This window comes from Ovis aries, chromosome 12, assembly GCF_016772045.2.
Source record: "Ovis aries strain OAR_USU_Benz2616 breed Rambouillet chromosome 12, ARS-UI_Ramb_v3.0, whole genome shotgun sequence".
Classification (NCBI taxonomy): domain Eukaryota; kingdom Metazoa; phylum Chordata; class Mammalia; order Artiodactyla; family Bovidae; genus Ovis; species Ovis aries.
In genome coordinates, this window is record NC_056065.1 from 29,760,007 (window position 1) to 29,782,304 (window position 22,298).

The 22,298-nt window shown below is 37.9% G+C and overlaps 1 protein-coding gene across 7 annotated transcripts in view; it reads left to right on the forward strand.

Annotated features, from left to right (window-relative positions):
• Positions 1-22,298, forward strand: part of AHCTF1 (AT-hook containing transcription factor 1) — an 89,873-nt gene that overhangs the window by 66,442 nt on the left and 1,133 nt on the right. For 5 of the 7 annotated variants that reach the window (XM_060396381.1, XM_015099182.4, XM_042257167.1 and 2 more), the window contains exons 27-35: positions 254-446; positions 2,302-2,505; positions 3,166-3,580; positions 8,416-8,539; positions 10,423-10,520; positions 11,492-11,700; positions 13,206-15,045; positions 19,653-19,786; positions 20,858-20,940. In XM_060396381.1, coding sequence (XP_060252364.1) covers positions 254-446; positions 2,302-2,505; positions 3,166-3,580; positions 8,416-8,539; positions 10,423-10,520; positions 11,492-11,700; positions 13,206-15,045; positions 19,653-19,786; positions 20,858-20,940 — 3,300 coding nt within the window. The remainder of the gene's footprint in view (positions 1-253; positions 447-2,301; positions 2,506-3,165; positions 3,581-8,415; positions 8,540-10,422; positions 10,521-11,491; positions 11,701-13,205; positions 15,046-19,652; positions 19,787-20,857; positions 20,941-22,298) is intronic. The other 2 variants (XM_060396382.1, XM_012187163.4) reach the window with 1 other exon arrangement.

Below are 22,298 nucleotides of genomic sequence, written 5' to 3' on the forward strand. Positions count from 1 at the left end.
ATGATCAAATTGCTGTCTAGGTTTCATAATTCTCTTTTTTCACTACTGAATTAATTCTGATTTTTGAAACTAAGGGTGGCATTACAGATAGTAATATACTTGTCTGAATTTATATTTTCATATGGTTATCATATTTACCAGTGAATATAGAAGTTTGCATAATTAAATGGGATACTAATTCTTTATGTTTCTTCAGTATAACTCAAAACATGTTACCAGGATTTTTCTTTTTATATGTATACTGTGATTACAGACTGCTGGATTTGGTTGTTCATCCTGTCCCCCAGCCCTCTCAGTGTTTGGAGTTTATTCAGCAAAGCCCCACAAGGTCTCCTTGGTCCCTGGCATCTAGTTCATTGCCAGTAAGTTCACAATTAAAAGGATCACGTCAGAATGCCTCCAGGGCTTCAGAATTACATTTACTTGAAACTCCTCTTGTTGTTAAGGTAAGTATTATATTACGCATCTAGCATCTAGTATTCATAGTGAAGCTAGGAAGTTCCTTACAAATAGCAGAGAAGAATGAAACTATAATCAGCATCTCTGGGTAATAGGGTTTTAAGCCTTTATTTTCCCTTTTTCTGTGGATATGTTTCCAAATGCTTACTATATTATAAATTAGCCTTTTTTCTTTGAAAAATGCTTTGATGTTCGTGTGTGTGTGTTTTTTTTCTGATACCATTTTGCTATTCCTTCATCAAATACTTTCTCATTCTTAACATTTTTTAAAGTTTTATTTTAAATTCTAGCTCCTTCAGTAAAATTATAAAGTGTTACTCTTTCCTACTGTTGGTAGGAAATTGCTTTTTCCTTCACTCTTTCTGATAAATTACTAGCAGAGAAACCACAGCTAAACTTGTGATGACTGGTAATAGTGGATTTTTACCTTCCTGTTGGAAAGCCATTTTCACATATGTTCTCTGCAAGTTCGTTGCCTGGTATTCTGGATTGAGTCCCAGAACTTTTTATTATTTTTTCCTTAATTGTTTCTGGATATCCAGCATTTAAAGTGAAGCCAAGAAAGTCTTATTTTTCAAACTAGATAAAAGATACTTCAATAAATCCTATTCCTAAAATAGTTATTAAAAGAAATTGAAAAGGTGGTTACTAAGATTAAGTTCCTAATATTTAATATCCAGTATAGTATTTCTCGGAGAAAGCGATGGCACCCCACTCCAGTACTCTTGCCTGGAAAATCCCATGGACAGAGGAGCCTGGCAGGCTGCAGTCCATGGGGTTGCTAAGAGTCGGACATGACTGAGCAACTTCTCTTTCGCTTTTCATTTTCATGCATTGGAGAAGGAAATGGCAACCCACTCCAGTGTTCTTGCCTGGAGAATCCCAGGGACGGGGGAGCCTGGTGGGCTGCCGTCTGTGGGGTCGCACAGAGTTGGACACGACTGAAGCGACTTAGCAGCACCAGCAGCAGCATAGTATTTCTAACCTTTTTCTTCTATAGAAAAACACTCATACTTTATATAATCTGCAATTAAGTTCAAATGAAATTAAATGAGGGAGTAATTTTGTACCTGCTACCAAAAAGAATCTAGGAAAAAAATCAATATAATCTTTTGATGGATCTAATGGAATTTAATGATCTAATAGGATCCAGTAATTTGTTTACGAGTCCTTTAGAGGAGAGGTTAAGTGAGGAAATTGTTTTTGCTAACTAGTTCATCTGCTAATTATTTGTAATCATTGTAGTAAACCATCAGAATTCTCATAAGTCAGTTACTATTGGATTCATGTAATGGAATTACATTTTTTCTAAAACATTCTTAAAGTCAATCTTATTAATTTAAATTACTACTACTAAGTCGCTTCAGTCATGCCCGACTCTTCGCGACCCCATGGACAGCAGCAGGCTCCTCCATCCATGGGATTTTCCAGGCAAGAGTACTGGAGTGGGGTGCCATTGCCTTCTCTGTAATTTAGATTAGCTTGCTATAATTAAACTAGATTCTGTTCATCACACAGTATCATCTCTTTCACCTTCTAAAGTTTTTCTAAGCGATAGTTAAATTATCTTCTATCAGCACTTATTTTTTAAGTTGAACTTAAACCTAGGAATAATCAAGGTTTAGAATGATTATGGATGCAATTTTATGTTTTGTAGCCTTATAAATAGAAAGCTCTGAGTAGAATTTTCTGTTTTCTTTCCAGTAATCTATAATAATATTTATTGATGTTTTTATTGAGATGAGAATATAGCCATCATTGCCACTCATTTCACTCTGTCTGTCCTTACGTAAGTGTCTTTTACAAACACTAACGGTGAATTCCATTTACTCTGTGTCATAGAAAGCTAAGACTTTGGCTATGTCGGTTACTTCCTCTGGATTTGCCGAGTTCACTCCTCAGTCCATCCTAAGGTCTGGTCTTCGAACGACACCTTTAGCATCTCCCTCTCTGTCGCCTGGAAGATCTCTTAGTCCTCCTTTACGACTCAAAGAAACTAGAATTTCATTCATGGAAGAAGGCATAACCACGAAATGGACTGCTGGAGTAAGTTTGATAATAGTTGGAACAAAAGGACTTCTTAATAACATATTAAGCTCCTATCAGTGTAAATGATATCGCTATAGATTTTTATATACAGTCTTGCAGATAGTCATAAAATCAGAAAACATTAATTCAGAGAGAGACTTGAGGGCCTTGGCTAAGCCAAACCTGTCATTTACAGGTAAAGAAAATAGGGCTAGAAACACCAAGTTAAATTGTCTATAACCACATAGTTACTTGATGGAAGAAACGAGACTGGGATTAAGATCCGTGGTTGGTTTTGTTTGTTTTGTGCTGTCTTTGTTTTTTAACCTGTATTGCACTGCTGCTCTCAGTAAGTTCCTAGTTTGTTGTCTGTTTGGGAGGGTATGTCTGTAGAGCTTCACTGTAGGTTAATAGGAGCCCATTGGTGATTATTGGGCATCTTGCCTAGTCTGTATTTTAGTCTTTTGGAAGTACTGATCTATTACCAATTAGAGAATCATTAGCGGTCATTAACTTTTAGTCATCAGTCTGAGGAGAATGAATTTAGAGTAAGTAAATTTTGATGGAGAAAAGAATTTGGAGATAACAGAGCATGGAAAGAGTGGGGTATGATTGGGGTGGACAAGTTAGACTCAACTGATTAAAAAATTTTTTTTTCTCCAAATCTTTACTTGATAGCCTGTAGATGACAGCAAAGCAAAAACATGTGTTGCTGCGTCTTTACATGAATGTGGAGCTCCAGCAGAAACTGAATGGCTGAAGAACAAAGATAAGACAACATCTTTTCCCCTGGATATCCCTGAAAAGGAGCATCAAGAAATGGATGTCAGATCACAGGATACAACTTCACAAAGTTTGGAGAAACTGGATGTGAGCGTAGAAAATAGCAATACTTCCACCAGATCAGACCAGACTACCTTAGAGTATCAGGATGCTCCATTACCAGAAGACTTTGAAGATATTTTGATAGCCTCTAAGTCAGTGAGCTCTTCCACTGAACTGGTTACTAATTTAACTGAACAGACTGAGAAGAACAGTGATAAAAATACATTTGAACCAGGAGTGACTCCTCCAGAGCCAGAGAAACAAATCGGTAAGGACTCATCCCAGATATTAAAAATGTCCATTGATATCCTTCAGTAAAATTTGGAATAGAAGTTTTTCTTCTGAAGAAAAGCAACAGGGTTAAATAATTACATGATCATAGCACAGTAGGTTCTAGCCATAGTACACATACCTTATTCTTTCCACTTACCAACTTTGATTATAAATATGTATGAGGTTTGAGGAGAATTTAATGTGTGTTCTATTTTCATTTGGAAATGAAATTTAGAAAAGAACAGTAATGATTAAGGAAGCAATGTCAAATATCAGTGTGACTTAAGGTCTTCCTATAGTTATGAGAAATAATAATACTACCTTTACAGACTACATTAACATATCTATCCAGCAGCCTCAACTTTCTAGAAAGCTGCTTAGAAAACAGGAAGTTCATTCTGCTCTCCATCCCTACCTCCAAAATAATCACTAGGAAGTGAAAATAAATGTTCAAAGACCCATGAATTTATTGTCTTTATATTCATTTATCAAAGAATGTTTGAGCCCCTAATCTTGTGCAATGGGCAGGGTCCTGTTTTGTGTGTGTGTTAGGTATTAAGGATAAATAAAGTAGAGGATAAAGAATAAAAATGTGCTAGATGGTAAGGATAAACTAAGTAGACGTGGCACTTGCCTGCATGTAATGTAAAGTCTAGTCAGTGAGTGATAGTTGCTCAGACACACCTGACTCTTTGCAACCCCATGGACTGTAGCCTGCCAGGCTCCTCTGTCCATGGAATTATCCAGGCAAGATGACTGGAGTCGATTGTGGATTAAATCAAACAAGTGTGTACAGTGCAGTTTGATAAATGCTATGCTGGGAGACACAGTAGGAACCAGTGGAACACAAGAAAGGGGAGAAACTTTGCTTAGAATTGGTGGATCAGAAAACTCAGTCTATTTTTATCTTTATTACTCCTGCACAGATTTAACAAGCTTATTTAAAGATAATTCCTATTTTTAAATCTGTAAAACCAGTGTAAATATGTGTGTCATAGTGGTTTTTTTGGGAAAATATTTTCTGCCTAAGCTGAACTAAGGTTTCTTAAAATGTGAATCCAGTGAAGTTGGGGCTAATGTTGTCTTTATTTGATAAATGTACACATTATTAACTGGACATGGAACAACAGACTGGTTCCAAATAGGAAAAGGAGTACGTCAAGGCTGTATATTGTCACCCTGCTTATTTAACTTACATGCAGAGCACATCATGAGAAACACTGGGCTGGAGGAACCACAAGCTGGAATCAAGATTGCTGGGAGAAATATCAATAAGCTCAGATATACAGGTGACACCACCCTTATGGCAGAAAGTGAAGAGGAACAAAAAAGCCTCTTGATGAAAGTGAAAGAGGAGAGTGAAAAAGTTGGCTTAAAACTCAACATTCAGAAAACAAAGATCATGGCATCTGGTCCCATCACTTCATGGGGAAACAGTGTCAGACTTTATTTTTGGGGGCTCCAAAATCACTGCAGATGGTGACTGCAGCCATGAAATTAAAAGACGCTTACTCCTTGGAAGGAAGGTTATGACCAACCTAGAGAGCATATTGAAAAGCAGAGATGCTACCTTGCCAACAAAGGTCCGTCTAGTCAAGGCTATCGTTTTCCCAGTGGTCATGTATGGATGTGAGAGTTGGACTGTGAAGAAAGCTGAGCACCGAAGAATTGATGCTTTTGAACTGTGGTGTTGGAGAAGACTCTTGAGAGTCCTTTGGAATGCAAGGAGATCAGTCCTGGGTGTTGTTCATTGGAAGGACGCATGTTGAAGTTGAAACTCCAATACTTTGACCACCTCATGCGAAGAGTTGATTCATTGGAAAAGACCCTGATGCTGGGAGGGATTGAGGGCAGGAGGAGAAGGGGACGACAGAGGATGAGATGGCTGGATGGCATCACCAACTCAATGGTCATGGGTTTGAGTGACCTCTGGGAGTTGGTGATGGACAGGGAGGCCTGGCGTGCTGTGATTCATGGGGTTGCAAAGAGTCGGACACGACTGAGCAACTGAACTGAACTGAACGTGTTATTAATTGCTCTAAGAATTTCAGTTCAGTTGATCAATCATGTCTGACTCTTTGTGACCACAGGGACTGTGGCACGCCAGGCCTCCTTGTCCATCACCAACTCCCAGAGTTCACTCAAACCCATGTCCGTTGAGTCGGTGATGCCATCCAGCCATCTCATCCTCTGTCATCCCCTTCTCCTCCTGCCCCCAATCCCTGCCAGCATCAGGGTCTTTTCCAGTGAGTCAGTTCTTCGCATCAGGTGGCCAGAGTATTCGAGTTTCAGCTTCAGCATCAGTCCTTCTAATGAATATTCAGGACTGATTTCCTTTAGGATTGACTGCTTGGATCTCCTTGCAGTAGAAGGGACTCTCAAGAGTCTTCGCCAATACCATGGTTCAAAAGCATCAGTTCTTTGGCTCTCAGCTTTCTTTATAGTCCAACTCTCACATCCATACATGACCACTGGAAAAATCATAGCTTTGACTAGATAGACCTTTGTTGGCAAAGTAATGTCTCTCCTTTTTAATATGCTGTCTAGGTTGGTCATAACTTTTCTTCCAGGGAGCAAGCGTCTGTTTATTTCATGGCTGCAGTCACCATCTGCAGTGATTCTGGAGTCCCCCAAAATAAAGTCTCTCACTGTTTGTACTGTTTCCCCATCTATTTCCCACGAAGTGATGGACCAGATGCCATGATCTTAGTTTTCTGAATGTTGAGGTTTAAGCCAACTTTTTCTTTCTCCTGTTGCACTTTCATAAAGAAGCTCTTTAGTTCTTCACTTTGTGCCATAAGGGTGGTGTCATCTGCATATCTGAGCTTATTGATATTTCTCCCAGCAATCTTGATTCCAGCTTGTGCTTCTTCCAGCCCAGCATTTCTCATGATGTACTCTGCATATAAGTTAAATAAGCAGGGTGACAATATACAGCCTTGACGTACTCCTTTTCCTATTTGGAACCAGCCTGTTCCATGTCCACTTCTAACTGATGCTTCCTGACCTACATATAATTTTCTCAAGAGGCAGGTCAGGTGGTCTGGTATTCTCATCTCTTTAAAAATTTTCCAGAGTTTGTTGTGATCCACACAGTCAAAGGCTTTAGCATAGTCAATAAAGCAGAAATAGATATTTTTCTGGAACTCTCTTGCTTTTTTGATGATCCAGTGGATGTTGGCAATTTGATCTCAGGGTCCTCTGACTCTTCTAAACCCATCTGGAATTCACAGTTCACGTATTGCTGAAGCCTGGCTTGAAGAATTTTGAGCATTACTTTACTAGCATGTGAGATGAGTGTGGTTGTGTGGTAGTTTGAGCATTCTTTGGCATTGCCTTTCTTTGGGATTGGAATGAAAACTGACCTCTTCTAGTCTCGTGGCCACTTCTGAGTTTTCCAAATTTACTGGTATATTGAAAGCACTTTCACAGCATCATCTTTCAGGATTTGAAATAGCTCAACTGGAATTCCATCACCTCCACTAGCTTTGTTTGTAGTGATCCTTCCTAAGGCCCACTTGACTTCGGATTCCAGGATGTCTGGCTCTAGGTTGGTGATTACACTATCATGATTATCTGGGTCATGAAGATCTTTTTTGTACAGTTCTTCTGTGTATTCTTGTCACCTCTTCTTATCTTCTGCTTCTGTTAGGTCCATACCATTTCTGTCCTTTATCGAGCCTATCTTTACATGAAATGTTCCCTTGGTATCTCTCATTTTCTAGAAGAGAGGTCTGGTCTTTCCCATTCTATTGTTTTCCTCTATTTTTTGCAAGGATTACTGAGGAAGGCTTTCTTACCTCTCCTTGCTATTCTTTGGAACTCTGCATTCAAATGGGTATATCTTTCCTTTTCTCCTTTGCTTTTTCACTTCTCTTCTTTTCACAGCTATCTGTAAGGCCTCCTCAGACAGCCATTTTGCCTTTTTGCATTTCTTTTCCTTGGGGATGGTCTTGATCCCTGCCTCCTGAACAGTGTCTCGAAATTCCATCCATAGTTCTTCAGGTATTCTCTCAAATCTAATTCCTTGAATCTATTTGTGACTTCCACTGTATAATCATAATCTAAGAATTTAGGACTGTCTTTGTAAATAAGCATATCTTTAGAAGTTCACGTACTCTTTTGATGTGCTGTGTTCCACTAAAATATTTGAATGGTAACTGTTTGATGAGGATGTTATTGGCAGTATTTTCACTCATTTCAGTTGCCCATTCATGTCTGACTCTTTGCGACCCCATGGACCTCAGCACACCAGTCTTCCCTGTCCATCAACTCCTGGAGGCTACTCAGTACTCAGACTCATTGAGTCAGTAATGCCATCCATCCATCCCATCATCCTCTGTCATCCCCTTCTCCTACCTTAAGTCTTTCCCAGCTTCAGGGTCTTTTCAAATGAGTCAGTTCTTCACATCAGGTGGCCAGAGTATTGGAGCTTCAGCTTCAGCATCAGTCCTTCCAATGAATATAGTGTTTTCATTGATTAGTCCTAAAATGATGAGGCAGTCTCAAATAGACATTTTTATTGTTTTGTGGGGGGGATTGTATAGCACAGACTTTAGAGTGAAATCAGCTAGATTTGAATCTTACTAGCTCAGCTAGTTGCTAACCTGTTAAGCCAAAAGTATTAGTTATAGATGAAAGAGGGGGTTGGGGTGGGGTTTGGCCTATGCTCAGAGAATTAAAAGGAACTGGTAGTCTGATGCCAAAGGAATAAGCTAAAAGTATACAAAAAAGCAGACCCAACAACTTACTAAAAAGTAATAAGCCAAGACTGTAAATAATTACTAAACATTTAGTAAATAAATATGTTCTTAACTGTATTATTTACAGGCACTTTAGAAGATGCAGAAACAAAGGATGGCTTAGTTGTGGAGGGTGTACTTTCAGAATTAAATCACTTAAGCCCCATTCAAGGAGTTGAAGCTTCTCTTTGTATACCATCAGTCCCTGAAGAGTAAGTTTATAGAGAAAATTTCAAATATTGATAAAGTTTAATGAAGCTGTGAAATAGTAGTAAATATTGATATTTGTTCCATGCATAGATTAACTCTTATTTAGATCTTTCTTTGTCTCTGTCATTTCCATTTTGGTACTGTGTCTGTTATGTAAGAAATTCATTTGCACAACTCAGTGTTATTTAGTAGTTATAATGAAATGATACCAGATGGTTTCCTAAACATATAGAGACATGATAAACTGAGGCAGAACTCTTTAGAATCACCAAAGAATATTATTTCTGTTGAAAAACAGAAGTTTCACTTACAGCCACATATTCTTCCATGCTCTCCCGCTTTCTGTGGTCTCAGTAATCTGGTCTGTATCCTGTAGCACCAAGGCAGACCATAAGGGAGGTAGTTCAGGGGCAGTATTGATCCTTGCCATTTGGTTGCTACAAGACTCAAGTTAGAAGTTGTTGTTTTTCAGTGACAGCTTGAACTATTACGCTCCCAGTTCTTCGTTTCATTTGGCGCTTACACATTCAGCCAGCATACTAGGGACGTAGGACAATGCTACTTAAAGTGTGGACTAGTAAAGTTGATGCTCGTTACTGAAGACTTTATGGTCTGCAACAAGATAGCAGCTTCTATTAACATACTTATCAATAGCCTTTTTGGAAGTTAGCTGAACTAATCATTGAGGTAATTGATTGACCTTCTGGCATAAATTCCTTATCTCATTGCAAGTCAGCACTTTGGAGTGATGCTTGTGTAGAGAATACAATAAAAAGTTGCAGCTTCATTTATCAAGAAGTTGTAAGGGTATAATTTACTAAGATTAACCCACACAAAACATGACAATTTAAGATACTGTAAATGCTTCACTGTAAGTTCTGAGAGTGATTTCACAGACTACCCATAAAAAAATCAGTATTATAATCGTCACCTCTCATACATTTAACTCAGTCATATTCTTCACTTCTGAGAGAGAAGTCGTGATAACTACAATCTTTGCCAGTCCTTCATGGAAAAGGAGGGAGAAATAGTATGAAAGGATCATCAAGATTGTTGTTTAATTCTAAGGTTTTGAAATTTTTAATGAACGTTAGTATAAATTATAAGGGATTCAGTGGATTACAGCAACAACAAATCAAAAAGCAATCCCTTGATCAGAAATTTGGCATTCATCAGTGACAATCTAGGCGAATATTCAACATCTTGGCAAGCTAGTTCTTTTTAAATGTAAACTTATTTTGTTGTTGGTTCTTGGTTATCCTTACTGTAAACATTGTGATTGAGATAAGTCTTACAAATATACCTATAAATAAATGTGTACATACTCCAAATGCATACTTTTTCTTGAACTTTATAATTTATTTGTCCCATTTTAAAAATCAGCATACTTTAGCTGGCTTCAGGGGAAGGCCACCTCAGAATACAAAGGGACCACTGTCAACTCTTCATAGAACTTTTGTCAAGTAGATTAATAGAGGTTACATTGGTCTCCCATTCTAAGTCATTTATCATACTTTTTCCAGTTGGCCTTAAAATAGTGAATCTACTAAGTATATAGGGAAAATGTCCATAATATTTGATGGATTTATTTGAAGAATGTGACCACCGATAATTAACCGACCAGCGTTTTAAAATCATTTTATTTGTAGTTTAACGTTATGCCATTGTTTTCAACAAAGTAAAATATTAGAAAATAAGAAAAATAAATACAACATTACTTGTTTCTAAATTCACTTGTAAATTATATAGTTGTATTATTCAGAATGTACTTGCATTGTATAGTCTCTGAACCTTGGTTTTAAAAGTAGCAGTTGGGGTAGGATTAAAGCAGGTCAGAATAGCTGGATCTTCTTACACACTGAAATATATGTTTCTCTTCCTGAAGGGAACTCCTCACCCTGAAGTCCACAGTACCTGTTTTAGACGAAGGACTTGTCTCTGTTGAAACCTGTACCTCTGCAGTTAGAGCAGGTAACAATAAATGTATGTATTATTTTGACTTCAGAATGATTTCACTTTAGTGTTTTGTCTAAAGAGTGTTCTTTTCTTAGGGCAAAAGAATCTGGATAACAGTCCAGACTTATTATCTGTTATGCCTCTCCAGTTGTTTCCCTAGCTAAGAATAGAATTCTGAGGAAGCGGGTGGCAGCTATCAGAGCATTTGGTTGCTTATAAAATGCTCTGTAGTTCTAACAGTAGAAGGTCTTAGAATGGTTTTTGTGGACATATTTAAAGAGGAAAAAAGTAAATTACCAGTCCCCACCCAAGACTGTATACTTGTTTATTGACCTTCTGGGTTTCAGGTATCTACACAGGGTTACTTCCATATTTATTCTGTGTTTGTGATAACTTACAGCCAAGATTGGCTTAGTGTTATTAGAAAATAATCACAAATGTCTGAATTTGCTCCAGGGAAGATTAACAGATACATGGAATTCATTCGACCTTTTCCCCCCGGTGAATTTTTTTTCTTCTTCCTTCCTTCCCCCCCCCCCCTTTCTTTTTTTTTTGAGTGTCTCCTCTCAGTTAGACACTGGCTATTCAGAGATGAGTTTGTTTTGCTAATTCATTTCTGCAGTGAATATTACTGTGTATACATCTTTGCATGTTCTGTGTCAGTGTTTCTTTCACATAGATTCCCAGACATGGCCTTGCTAGGTCAACAGGTGTGCACAGGTTTTTAATATTTTATTGTTTATATTTTATCTTTTTGAAAAGCAAATATGTATTGTCTAAACTGAGTGGATACTGATGAAGGAGGAGTATTGTATAGATCCTTGTAGGCTTTTCCTCTTCGAAGATGTTAGAAACGTTTTGACACTCTTGACAGTTGTTCAAGGAAACTTTAAGTGCAGTGCAGCCTTTCCCCTTCTGTTTGCTTCCTCAATTGTGTATATATCTTTTTTTTTGTTTAGCTTCAAACATGGAAGATTAACTCTCATTTCTTTTTTCAGCCGTGACTGAAGTCCCTGGTGATAGTGAAAGATCTGGGCCTGTTACCTCTGAAAGCCCTGTGGTCTCTGAACATAGGCTTGACCAGGAAGTAGAGTTGAACTTAAAAGAAGATCATGAAATAGAAGTTGATGTACTAAAAGCAAGTTTTGAGTTACCAGAAGAAAAGGCTCCAACTTCTGATGATCCTCCTGATACTCAAGAAATTCATGTAAAAATAATAATTTTCTGTTTCTTTGTCAGTCTCTCAGTGTTGGTTTAGTTAGGTTTCAAACCATGGCTCTAATGTAATGTATTCATGTATTTCACTACTATATAGAAATGCCTTTATAAAAATCTGTGTTTGAAAAGGTATATAAAATACATTGTGGAATTATAGAGATCATCCTTTAAGGAATTGGTTTCATGAAAACCATAAGACTGTGTTAAAGAAGTCACAGTTTTAATAATTTTCACTCAGTATCCAGTTCAAATGAAAGGTCTTTTAGCCATAAGAAAACAAATATTAGCTACTCTTGAAACATGCATGACATCAAAACTATCCAGAGCATATATCTGAAAATAGTTGAGTACAGTTAAATAGAATTCTCTACCGTCTCCCCTCCCTTCATACTTTTGGGGAAATGATATTCTGCTGCCTGGGGTTTAAATTCTTATATACTCCAGAAAGGTGGGATTTTTTTGCTATTTAATATGACTTACATTTCCTAAAAATCCCACCAGATCTGTTTTATTATCAATAAGTAAGTTTTGCATGATAAGTGAATTTAAGGTAAAGAAAAATAATCTCTTTTAATTATTTATGATTGTATAGTAGTTGGGAAGTTTAACTCATAAAAATGTCTTGGTTATCCATATTCAATTTCATGAGTATTCTCACTGTGAATTAGATGGATATAGTCCCTTTTCCTTCAGCCAGGAAGCTAATAAAATTTGTGGGCATAGTGTAAATGGGAATCCTCGTTTCTGGGTATTTCCAGTCTTTCAGTGAATGTGTGGGTAGTGGGAAAATGTCATTGTTTAGGTGGGTGGTAATGTTCTACCTTCTTGGTCAGGAGATCTCTCTGTTACTTTCTGCCTCCTCCTTTTTCTCCCCTTCCCTTACCAAAAGGTAAATGCAAGGACCATTCCTTCTTCCACCAAACCCTTGCAAGAGAGGTACTGAACTTGAAAGCCTTAGGAATTTCATGGTTTATGCAGCCCCAGCAAAGGGAAGAGGATTGAGTCTAGCCCAAGGGAGCTTATGTAGGTGAACTCTTCTTCAACCTTATGGGGATCATGCTATTTAGGAAGTGTGGTTAGTTAGGTAATTTGGGGATTATCATTAGAACATAGTTTGGGGGTTGTTTCTTTTTCTCCGGTTAATTTTTTTTTCCTTGGGTGAGAATAGAATAAATCCTCAATTATTGCAACTGTTAGCATCATAATAATTTTTAACATTTTTGTTAAGACTGTCTTTTTTAGCCAGGGAAATGTAGACTTCTACTTTAATTCCATTCAGAATTTCGATCTTTTTCTGTCTAGTTATTTTGACTGAGTGAGAAAGTCTGATTGCTTAAATGGCTATTTTAATAAAGTGAACCCATACGTATATGCCATATCGATGTAGCTTATGTTTAACAATTCATACACCAAGAGTGAGATGGTCTTTTAAAAAATTTATGCTTTAGGTTATAATATATACGTTAACAGTCTCTTATCTTTAATTCATTTTAGGTAATTGAACATGAAAAGCTTGAAGGTCAAGATTCAGGACAAGAGGCTAGGAATCTTTCATTTAATGAGTTGTATCCCTCAGGAACTCTTAAGCTTCAATACAATTTTGATACCATTGAGGAACAGTTTTGTGACTTACCTGATAATAAAGACTCGGCTGAGTGTGACATTGCTGAGGTAGATGGAGAGCATTTTGTGGCACAGAGCAACTTTACCTTGATTTTGGAAGGTGAAGAAGGAGAAGTAGAGACAGATGATTCTGCAGCATCTGATGTGTTAGCTAAAGCAGCTAATGCAGCCACTGAGGAAAAACATGTATGCAGTGAGGAAAGTGCTAATCACAGACATGTTGCAAATTTGCCATCTGTCGTAACTAGTGATCAGGAGTCCCAGAGGGTGGAGACATTACCATACGTGCCTGAACCAATTAAAGTAGCAATTGCAGAAAATTTATTAGATGTAATTAAAGACACAAGAAGTAAAGAAATTACTTCAGATACAATGGAACAGTCCATTCAAGAAAACATACCTTTAATAAGCCAAAAGGTCGTGTGTTCCACCAAATTGGCCAACTCTACAATTAAGACTGTTCAGGAAACAAGTACAGTGACTATAAATGTCAGCGAGGTTAATGACATGATTTCCTCCAGAACTCGCAAGAGAGGACGTGTCCAAAACCTGAATGTCAAATCAGTACAACAGGAAGAACCATCAGCTGTTGCTACTCCTGAGATGCTGGGGCTTTCAGTTACAAAGAAAACTAGGAAAACAAAAGAAATTGCAGGGGCTTTGGAAAGTGCCTGTTCTGATGACAAGGGAGTATCTCATAACCAGCAAATACCTCAAAATTCTATTACTCCTAGGAGAGGAAGGAGAAAAAAAGATGTTAATCAAGACACATTAGAAAATGCTAATTCTGTGGAACAAGAATTACAAGTTATTACTCCAGGTAGGGAATTAAGAAGGTTAAAATCATCTCAGCTATTGGAAGCAGCAACTGAAGAAAGTTCTTTTAGAAAAGAAGTTAAGCTTTCATCTGCTACAAAAAGGACTCCTAGAAGAACTAAATCTGTAGAAAATCTGGAAAGTGTTGAAGTTATAAATGATCTGAAAGTCAGCAAAGTAGCAGGTCCTAGCAGAAGTACCAGAAAATTGAGACGTACTCATTTGGAAGCTTCTGAAAGTGTAGAATATAAACAAGAGGGGGAGTCCGCTGAACAACAACTGCCTATTCAACGTAGTAAAAGGGTTAAAAAGAAAGAAGTTAGTGCGTTGGATGTTATAGAAGATTCCAAACTTGGTTCCTCCCAGTTGACTATTCAAGCAGATTTTGGTACGCCTGCTACACCTAGGAAACGTGGTAGACCAAGAAAAATCAATCCACCTGAAGATGTAGAATCTAAGGCTGTTACAGAAGCAGGAAGTCTCAAGAAGAGAGAAGGTCTCAGCATCCAAAGGAGAGCCACAAGAAACACCCCAGCGAAAAGTGAAAATACTGATGTCGGAAAACCAACTTTAGAAGAGTCAGTTTTCATGCCAAATGAGGAACTTGCTGCAGTGATGAGCTCTAAGAAGAAGCTTACAAAAAGGACTCAAAACCGAAGCCAAAAACGTTCATTACGTTCAATACCAGAAAAGTGCATAGATGAAGAAGAAATGGCACACAAAGAGCCAGATGACCAAGAAGAAAAATTGCTTGCTACAGTTGCTCTGACTAGATCTTCCCATAGCACACGGACTAGGTCTAGCAAGGCCATCTTGTTGCCGGACCTTTCTGAACCAAAAAATGAGTCTTTTTTATTTTCTCCTCCTGTGTCAAAGATTCCAAGGAAAGAGAAAGGTACTTTTATTTCTATTTGAAGAATAATTTCCATTTCATTTAAAGTCTTCAGCTTAAACTTAAATCGGTTCAAAAATGATTAGATTTTAAGGCACTATTGGATCATATCTCCTAAAAATGATGTGTAGTTACAAGGAATTCCCCTCCCTTCTGAAAAAAAACTTTGATCTTTTAATAGTAAAATATTAATGTTTTGATTTTAAAGTTTATTTTTAGATTCAAGAATTTTCTTCTTCACTGTGACTTTTTAAATCTTATAATTGACATAGGTGTAATTTTTTTTAGAATAGGATCATTTCTCTTCATTCTGTCCTTATATCATAAGTGACTTGGTTTTGGTTTTTCCCCAGATAGAACCTTCATTTTTGTCTCATATTCCAGATGATGTCCACAACTTCAAATTGTTTTGAAGGGAAGTAGCAGTAGATTATCTTGATTATGATACAGAAATTATTTAAGTCCATATTTCTTGTTGTCCATGAACTGGCAAGAGTACATGCCCGACCTCCCTCACTGATGATACGAGCTTTTAATTGTCTTGTTTGATAGGTATAGTTCATATCGTCTCAGCAGGAGTGAAGTCTCTTACTCTTTATGTATAGTGTGTCTGTTAGTCGCTCAGGCATGGCCTAGGCTTTCCCATCCCATGGACTGTAGCCCGCCAAGCTCCTCTGTCCGTGGAATTCTCCAGGCAAGAATACTAGCGTGGGTTGCCAGGCCCTCCTTCCGGGGATCTTCCCAGCCCAGGGACTGAACCCAGGTCTCCTGTCTTGCAGGCAGATTCTTTACCACCTGAGCCACCAGGGAAGCCCATGTATGAAGCAGAGATATGCATAAGTACATACACAGATACACAGTATATTTGTGCTTTTAAGATTTCTTGTTGGGCAGAATTCAGTGAGGAAGACAGTTAAGAAAAAAGATCTAAAAAGGTGCTGATAAAGCAGATTAGGGACTTGCAAGTAAAGTGGGTGACTTGTTGTATTAAACTCTTGCATGTATTTTTTAATGCATTGGTGAACATCCTGTATAGTTTCCTCCTGACAAAGAGAAAGATGAGTCATTTAAAAATCCACAAACTAAAATTTGTCTCCAGCATTCGCTGTGCAATAACCTCTGTAAATATATTGTATTCGTGTAAGTTGTTATATTGCATAAGAGCCTAGAAAAGGATGCTTTGCCGTAGATTTGATCATTTGTTCTAAAAATGAATCTAGTTATTAGGAATTCCTTTTTCCCATCCCATCCGCCATTTTTGAGTACATTTTGATTTTTATTTTGGTTTATTAGGAAACCAAAGTGTGGTTATGCTTCTCTGTTAGGAAACTGTGGTTATCCCTGTCTTTCCATGGAGGAAAATGAAATGACCAAATATGTGAGATTTTAGCTAACTTTACTAAGCTACTGTGTTAGATAAACGTTAACATGAAAAAGAGCAGTGAATGGTAGAAGAATGTCATTAACAATTCTTTTTATACTTTTCTCATGACTATCATAGCCAAACACCTCAATAATTCTGATCTTTGTTATCTTTACATTCTTCATCCATATACGTATCAACTAACTTTTTTCTATAGTAAAAATAATAGATGCCTGCCACAGAAAATTAGAAATTAAAAATATTTAATTTAGCTATCTAGAGGACCACTAACCGCTGTTTACATCTGCTTGTATATCCTTCTAGCTGGATATATAGTTTGTTTTTTTATAAAACCCAATGCACAGTAGTTTGTGTGTATGTATACATATTACTCCTCCCACCTGCTGCTTATTTCATGAGCATTTTTCAGATACTGGAAAATAGCCTCAAAAACCCTGAGTGTTCTTGGTTTTGTGTTTTGTTTTTTACATATTGATAATGTGTAAAAGTTCACGTGTGTAGCATTTCAACTCACTTCTGTGCCACAGATAGCTCAAACACTCTCCTGGTAGGTGTTTGAATCATTTTCAGATTTTCTAGTATTAAAAATGAGCAACTCCTAGGACGAGTTAGAGGTAAGAAGTTTGGGACTTATATCTCTCATTTCTGCCTCTTGACTAGCTTTCTGAATCTTGTTTTCTCATCTTCATAGTGAAGGTAATAATGCCTACTCTGTAGGGTTCTTGTGTGTATTCACTACTCTAGCAGTGCAATTGCTGCCAAGATTCATCTGCGTTCTTACTTTGCTCTTAGATTATAGGTTCTACACTCTTAAAATTCCTTCTTGTCCCTTGTGCCTACTGACTTTTTTAGGGAGGGATAGGAGGTCCAGTGTTCTTGCCTGGAGAATCCCAGGAATGGGGGAGCCTGGTGGGCTGCTGTCTGTGGGGTTGCACAGAGTCGGACACGACTGAAGCGACTTAGCAGCAGCAGCAGCAGGAGGTACAGAGAAGAGTGGATACAGGAGTATATAATTAGAAAGCTGGAGGCCATCCTCTATTTAATTGAAACATGTCAAAGAAACACATATCTTAGAATCACTAGCTAAAAAGAATGTACAGTTTGATATTTCAGTAGCTTTCCTGTAATTCTATTACTCAGCAGCAGATATTTAAGAAGGGTTTGCTTATATGCCTAAGTCTATACTAGGGTATACATTTATCAATTCATTTGGTTCTCAGTATAACCCAGCGTAGTTTAGGTACCATTGTTCATTCTTGTTTTCCACAGTGAAGAAATTGAAACTGAGCACCCATGACACCCAGATAATGAGTAAATAGTGGTGTCTTGGAGCCCATACCCGCTGGCTGATGAGAGCCAGTTGCTAAATACTCAGGAAATTTTTTTGAGCCAACCATGGAACATTTATAGCACCGAAATAGGCAAATGCTGTAAGTCAGAGCTGTGTTTCTGTTGTTGTTGTTGTTGTTTTCCTTCCTAGAAAGCTGTTTACCAGTACATTACTGTAGGACTGAATCTATAGGATTTTTGAACTTCCTAGGCCTTAAGTCTGGCCATCAGAACTTTACCCCAGGAAGCTTACAGAAGTGGGCAAGAAATTGACATACAAAGAAATATAATCAACTCTTGTCTGGCTGTTAGAAGCATATGGAAGGAATGTGGAGCTAAACATTTTTGCATGTGATAATACATTTTTGTTCCTTTGGGTGCAGAGGGAAACTCAGTGAGGAATATGAGTTTGTCTTTGAAAAGCCAAAGAAGCTGTTGCCCCAGATAGCCTGGAAGGAGAAAAATAGAATGTATCATATGGGATCGCAAAGAGTCGGACACGACTGAGCGACTGAACTGAACTGAACTGAACTGTCTGTTTTTTAACCTACAAAAGAGAATTACTACCAGTGCCGTTTATGCCACTTGTCAGCTGGGAGCAGAGAGGACTTTTATTTCTGACCTCACTCCTCTTTTTTCTTTTATTAAGAATCACATGCTTTAAGAGCAGAATTTGGCATTTTATAGAACTCTTGATTGTCCCAGTAGATGAAATAATATTGAACTCTATAATTTGGAAATTTTCTTTCAGAGATTGGTAAATTAGATTCTTTATGTTCTTTAATAATATAACATGCAAGCATCTATAAAGCCACTTACCATATACTAACATTATTCTAATCTTTAATCTTCACAGTAATGTTAAAGCACTATTATGAATATTATAGAAACTGAGGCACAGAGGTTTAGGCGACTTGCTTTTGGTACCACAGCTTATAAATCCAGAAGCTATGATTTAACTTCTGGCAGACTGGTTCAGCTGTACCCTGCCAATTCCATTATTTCATTGCTAATCACCATTAATATGGAGACAAGAATGTGATAAATATTTTTAATTACATATTTTCAACTAATTCTTAAACTGTTTCTGTTTTTCTGTGGAATATCTTCCTATCAGTCTTCTATATTATTACTTTCTCTGCTTGCTTTTTTCCTTTTATGCTGTGGACTTTTCTCTTCTTCCTCTTGCCTGGAACAACTGGCTCAGAATGAGCTGAAAGGAAAGAGAGTTTGAGTCTCTACTTTGTAAACAAAACCACTTTTAAAATAAAAACCTTGGAGCTGGAGAAGTAGGAGTTAAGGAACAAAGTAGTTCAGGTTACACCAACAGGTTACACCATGGAAATGTTTGCAGATTAGGTTCCTTACTATCATAATAAAGCGAATATCACAGTAAAGCAGATCACGCAAATTTTTTTGGTTTCCCAGTGCATATAAAAATCATGTTTACACAATACTACAGTCTTTTAAGTGTATGGTAGTATTAAAAAGCGCTCATTGGAAGAATAATGCTGATCATCATCTGAGTTTTAAGTGAGTCTAATCTTTTTGCAACAGTCAGTCAGAGATCACTGATTACCATAGCAAATATAGTTAATAGTGGAAAAGTTTGAAATATTGCGAGAATTGCCACAATGTGCCAGACAGACATGAAGTTAGCAAATGCTGTTGGAAAAATGGCGCCGATAGTAGACTTGCCACAAACCTTCATTTCACCTTATTTCAAACCTTCAAATATGCTGTACCTCACTACTTTTATCGTGCCTTGCTTTATTTCCCTTAATCACACTTCACAAGTGTTAACTTTTTTGTAAGTTGAATTTATATGTATGTATATATATATATATAATGCACATATATATATGGTGTTTTGTTCTTTGTTTCTACCTTTCTTTAGCTAAAAAAATAGAGGCTCCTGCACAGCTGCAAGAATTAGTTTCAGACTTACCTTCTCAATTTGTCTCCTCACCTCCTGCTTTAAGGACCAGGCGGAAAAACCCATTGAATACATCCAAACGTACAGATGGACTGGTAAGAAATGCATGATTTTATTTGTATGCAGTGCTTTTTATTTTTTAAGCAGTGCTTCCTAGGTGAGCTTCTTTAAAAACAGCAGGTGTTTATAGTCCAAGACCAAAATTACCTTTTGGGGATCCTAGGTTTAAGATAGATGGGTATATTACTCTTGGTGTATTATTGGCAGCTGTGGTTGAAATTGCCTATTAGGGGAAAGGTTTTAAAACTGTAGTGTCCCATAAGAATTATTTGAATGTATTTATTTAAAATGCAGGTCACAGACCCCCTGGAGTGTCATCCACAGACCACACTTGGAGGAGTGTGTGTCAGAGTTGACTAGTTGTATGTAACTCTAAATTTAAAATAGTTTATGGATTAAGTATGAGCATCAAACCTTTATATTTACCAATCTTAATTTGTGAGCATTTCTTGAATTATCTGCTATGAGCCATTACTATACAGTGACAAAGATGCAAAAATAATTCAGGCAGATTCATTGTTTTTCAGGAGTTCAGTTTAATTGAGGAGGCAAAAATACAAATAATTATTTCACAGCATAATAATCATTTATACTCAGATAATGCTGCAGACAGAAGGTAAAGGAGACAGGCGCTGCTGGAAGAGGACAGCAGATGCAAAAGCACGGAAGCTTGGCCGTGCATGAGGGCGGGGCTGGGGCTGTCGACAGACTAGCAAATAACCATGCGCACGTTTTAAGGAATTTCAGTGAAAAATGAATCCTAGGGAGGAGAAAATATTTGATGGTGGTCTAAGCCTTATGCAGCAGTCAGAGCCTGGAATTGGATAGAGGCAGTGGAGCACTGCAGTGGACAATGGAAAGACGCCAGAATAAGACTGATAAGATTTGGGGATGAATTGAATGTGTGGGGATGAGGGATAATAAGCTGTCCTAGATGACCAAGGTTTCTACTGAAAAAATACACAGGGTCCATTTGATTGTTTACTGAGGTTAAATTCATTTAGCACTGTCTGGCTATAGTCTTTGACTCAGGATAGAACTTTTTCAGTTTAAATTTTGAATATTTAATTAGCCAATGTTGATCTTTCAAAACTTTTAACCCATAGGAAGATGATGGTCAGTCAGCTGAAACTGTGGGAAAGCAACAAGTGAAAAGAATCAGGACTGCAAAAACAAAACAAGCAAGCAAGTAAGACGTTTTCTAGGCTGTAATTTTTATTTTCAGTTTTGTTTCTTAAAATTATATTGGTAGAGACTCAAAAAAGAGAAATGAAGCTCATCAGAAAAAGGTCATTCTTTGGGGCATCTATATGCACTCAGTTCAGTTCAGTTCAGTCACTCAGTCGTGTCCGACTCTTTGCAACCCCATGAATCTCAGCACGCAGGCCTCCCTGTCCATCACCAACTCCCACAGTTCACCCAAACTCGTGTCTATTGAGTCAGTGATGCCGTCTAGCCATCTCATCCTGTGTCGTCCCCTTCTCCTCCTGCCCCCAATCCCTCCCAGCATCAGAGTCTTTTCCAATGAGCCAAATCTTCGCATGAGGTGGCCAAAGTATTGGAGTTTCAGCTTTAGCTTCATTCCTTCCAAAGAACACCCAGGACTGATCTCCTTTAAAATGGACTGGTTGGATCTCCTTGCAGTCCAAGGGACTCTCCAACACCACAGTATGTCCGTGCTATCGAGCACTTAAAATGTCACTAATGTAGCTGAGTGACTGAACTTTTTTATTAAAATATAGTTTATTTACAGCATGTTGTATTAGTTTTAGGTGTTCAATTCAGTTGCTCAGTTGTGTCCGACTCTGCAACCCTATGAATTGCAGCATTCCAGGCCTCCTTGTCCATCATCAACTCCCGGAGTTTACCCAAACTCACGACCATCAAGTCGGCAATGCCATCCAGCCATCTCATCCTCTGTCGTCCCCTTCTCCTCCAGCTTCAGTCTTTCCCAACATCAGGGTTTTTTCAAATGAATCAGTTCTTCACATCAGGTGGCCAAAGTATTGGAGCTTCAGTTTCAGCATAGTCCTTCCAGTGAATATTCAGGACTGATCTCCTTTAGGATGGACTAGTTGGATCTCCTTGCAGTCCAAGGGACTCTCAAGAGTCTTCTCCAACACCACAGTTCAAAAGCATCAATTCTTCAGTGCTCAGCTTTCTTTATAGTCCAGCTCTCACACCCATACATGACTACTGGAAAAACCACAGCTTTGACTAGATAGACCTTTGTCGGTAATGTCTCTGCTTTTTAGTACGCGTTTTAACATAGCATGAAAACCCCTTTAAAAAGGATGAGTGAAGGGCTTCCCTGGTGACTCAGACGGTAAAACATCCACCTGCAATGCGGGATACCTGGGTTCGATTCCTGGGTTGGGAAGATCCCCTGGAGAAGGGCATGCAACCCACTACAGTATTCTTGCCTGGAGAATCCCCATGGACAGTGGAGTTACGAAGAATTGGATACGACTGCGCGACTAAGCACAGTAGGGTGGGGGTAGTTGAATGCTCAACAAAGCTTTGTATTTTTTACAGTGAATTTGGGGA